The 3086-nt window shown below is 35.2% G+C and overlaps 1 protein-coding gene across 1 annotated transcript; it reads left to right on the forward strand.

The window, feature by feature from the left end:
- The first annotated feature begins 1923 nt into the window (after nucleotides 1-1923).
- LOC112515124 (zinc finger A20 and AN1 domain-containing stress-associated protein 5-like) lies at nucleotides 1924-2815 on the forward strand. Its single transcript, XM_025121797.1, has one exon. It carries the CDS (start codon nucleotides 1982-1984, stop codon nucleotides 2459-2461), a length of 480 nt encoding a protein of 159 aa, XP_024977565.1. The 5' UTR covers nucleotides 1924-1981; the 3' UTR covers nucleotides 2462-2815.
- The last annotated feature ends 271 nt before the right edge of the window (nucleotides 2816-3086 follow it).

Consider the following 3086-nt stretch of genomic DNA (forward strand, 5'->3'; position numbering starts at 1 on the left):
GTATGACACAAAAAAATATTGTGTTTATCGGGTTGGGTTGAGTTTAAAATGGGTTTATTCCAATCCATTAAATACAGTTTAAAAATTTTACAACTTCATTATAATTCAAATGGCTCCCGATCGGGTTTATTTTGGGTTGGGTTGGCCAAGTTTGTCGTATGGATCGGATTTTCATGCACCCCTAACAAAAAGCATGGCGTAAAGTGTGATTTTATTAAAAACAAGATTGATAAATCTTTGTATATCTTCTGAAAAAACAATCACAATTCTTTTTAAAACGAAACTTAATTTTTTGGCAAAAAGTCTAATGCTAATATCTTATATTACTGTATTGAATAGGAGACACTTTTTATGACTGTGGAACCTCCGTGGATTGTGCTAATTTTGGTGGAGATCGTAAAACGATGGCTTCGGCTTATTAGTATTGTAGCCTTACATCTTTTTAAGATTAAGAAAACATAAAAAAGTAAATTACAAATTTGGTCTACATGGTTTGTTTATTATAACATTTATCGTCCCTATAGTTTAAAAAATACAAGATGACCATCGGTGGCTTAGAAAAATGTCCGAATTCCTATAACGACAATTAAAAAAACCCGTGAAGTGAGAGGTAGTTTAGACTTTTACCATTTTCCCTTCAATTTTCTTTTAAAAATGACACTTAATAAATATTATATATTGTATTACTTAATCATAACACATATATCCATTATACAAATCGAAGGAAACTCGGTGAACACCATACCATCTTCGGGATCCATCGATCTCCTGCCAATCTCCATCGATCCTACTGCCCATCTTCGACCTGAACCGCCCACTTGTCCTCCCACCTTACTGTCGATCTCCCTCCTTCATAATTAAATTGGTGTAGGAAAATTAGATATTCGATTAGATGAACATCAACTTCTATGTCAGTGTTGCAATTATCATTTGTATCTTTGAGTTGATTTCATCTCTGCTTTTAGATGTTGATTTTAGCAATTCATGATGCACAACCATTACAGTTTACTTTAGATGATGTTCTTAATAGTTAATACCAATATTGAAGTTTATGGAATACTTAAGGGTTTGGATGATGAAGAGTCTATCTCTTTATCATTTTGAGGTTTATAAAATGAAGCCGAAGAAGAAGAGAGTCGGGTATCAGAGTTGCTGCCGGAAAGGGTGTACAACAAAGGGTTTGTCTTATGGGGGAGGGGTGGGCGGTACACTTGTCGTCATTTTAGTAGTCGGATCTAGCTAAAACGTCATTTTACTTTTTAATAGAAAATGCGACAAAAACCTAAAAAAACGATAATACCCATCATCTAACGGTTAAAAGTTAACAAACATAAAAAAATGATCAAATCTAGATTTTTTTAAATAAATATTTTATATCTTTAGAAATGTTATAATAAAACCAAATTTATAATTTACTCAAATATTAATTTAACCATGATGACGTGGAAAGAAAAGATAATGAATTTATTAAAAATCCAAAAACGTTTTCTAATAATAAGATAATGTAGGATATTATGAAATATCTATGCATTTAAATAAATATGAGAAATTAGAAAAAAAAGTGATATTAATAAGTCGGTGAGTGTCGTTTCTTTTAGAAAAATGCATTTTCCAAATTATTTTTTATTTATTTATCTTATATAATAAATACTTTTGAATATTATAAAAAATTACCAAATCGTATATAAACTCATTAAATATTATATAAAAAACAATTTTTTTTATTACAAATAAAAAAAAAACAATATTTTTTATTTTATTTTTTGTTTCTGGAAAGGGAGTATTCTTTCCTTCTTTCCAGGTCCTGAATGGAAGTTGTCAGAACTGATTAATTATGCACAAGGGTACTATTGTCATTTAACAATAACCTCTTTCAGACCTTTAAAGTTATTCCCCATCTCTTCCCCACTTCTTTCTCTCTCTAAAACTGCAGCATCTTTCCCTTCGCATACTCTCCCTCTCTCTCTCATCCCAAAAAGGTATGGCTCAGAAGAGAGAGAAGGAGGAGACCGAGCTCAAGGTTCCTGAAACCTTAACCTTGTGCACACCGCCAATCTCCGCCGCTTCTTCTACGATGTCCGCCTCAGACGACCGTAGATCGTCTCCAGACAGATCGGATCTGAAGAGCGGTGGCGTCACCGGTGTAAACGTTGACTTTAGACCGAACTCCGGTGCCTCGCCGGAAAAGACGGATCTGCCTAAAAAAAGACGCTTGGAGGCGGTGGAGCCGTTCGATAATATCATCAGCAACAGGCTTAAGCGACGCGAGGTGAATCGGTGCTCAGGTTGCAAGAGGAAGGTTGGATTGATGGGATTTAGGTGCCGTTGTGGTGAGATGTTCTGCTCCGAGCACCGCTACTCCGATCGACATGACTGTAGCTACGACTACAAGGCTGCCGGACGTGAGGCTATCGCTCGTGAAAATCCAGTTGTCAGAGCGGCGAAGATTCTCAAGGTCTAAAGCATGATCGGAGAGACACGAAACGACATCATCCGATTCATCAATCATCGCGTTTTCACATCTCCGGTTGTAAAAACATGGCGCCAAGCTAGGAACAAGAAAAAAGAAGGTGGTAAAGGTAGGGTGCTTACGTCACGTTTTTCTGATTAGGTTTGGTTTATTTCTGGTTAGTCTCATATGAAGATTGAAGAGATTGGCGGTGTAGGCGTTTACCGGTTGGGGAAAGGGAGGGGGGTATTGTGAAATTCGATAAAAGGTTGAGGTTATTAATTGTCAATTTAATTTATGATGGTAGTGGAACTTTTTATGATTTACGTTACGGTGCTTAATATTTTAAAAGATTTGATTTGATTTGATTTGATATTGGTTATTTCGCTCTCAAGTTCAGGCTGGCAAATTGGAAAATAAATAAATAAATAAACGAAAAAGTCAGAAAAAGGATAATATAGCAAATGGTGGATGGACCAACTTTTGCAGCCAAATATTTCCGAAATGTGGTTGTGGCTAGAAGCCGGAAATTATTGACGAAGCAACTTTATTTAAGGCTAAATAAATTAAGCTCGTTTCAGCTCTATATATTTATTATTTTTATATCTATGTTATTATAACTAGAAGCGTACTCGCG

Source organism: Cynara cardunculus, assembly GCF_001531365.2.
Source record: "Cynara cardunculus var. scolymus isolate 2C chromosome LG 1, CcrdV1, whole genome shotgun sequence".
In the NCBI taxonomy this organism is placed as follows: Eukaryota; Viridiplantae; Streptophyta; class Magnoliopsida; order Asterales; family Asteraceae; genus Cynara; species Cynara cardunculus.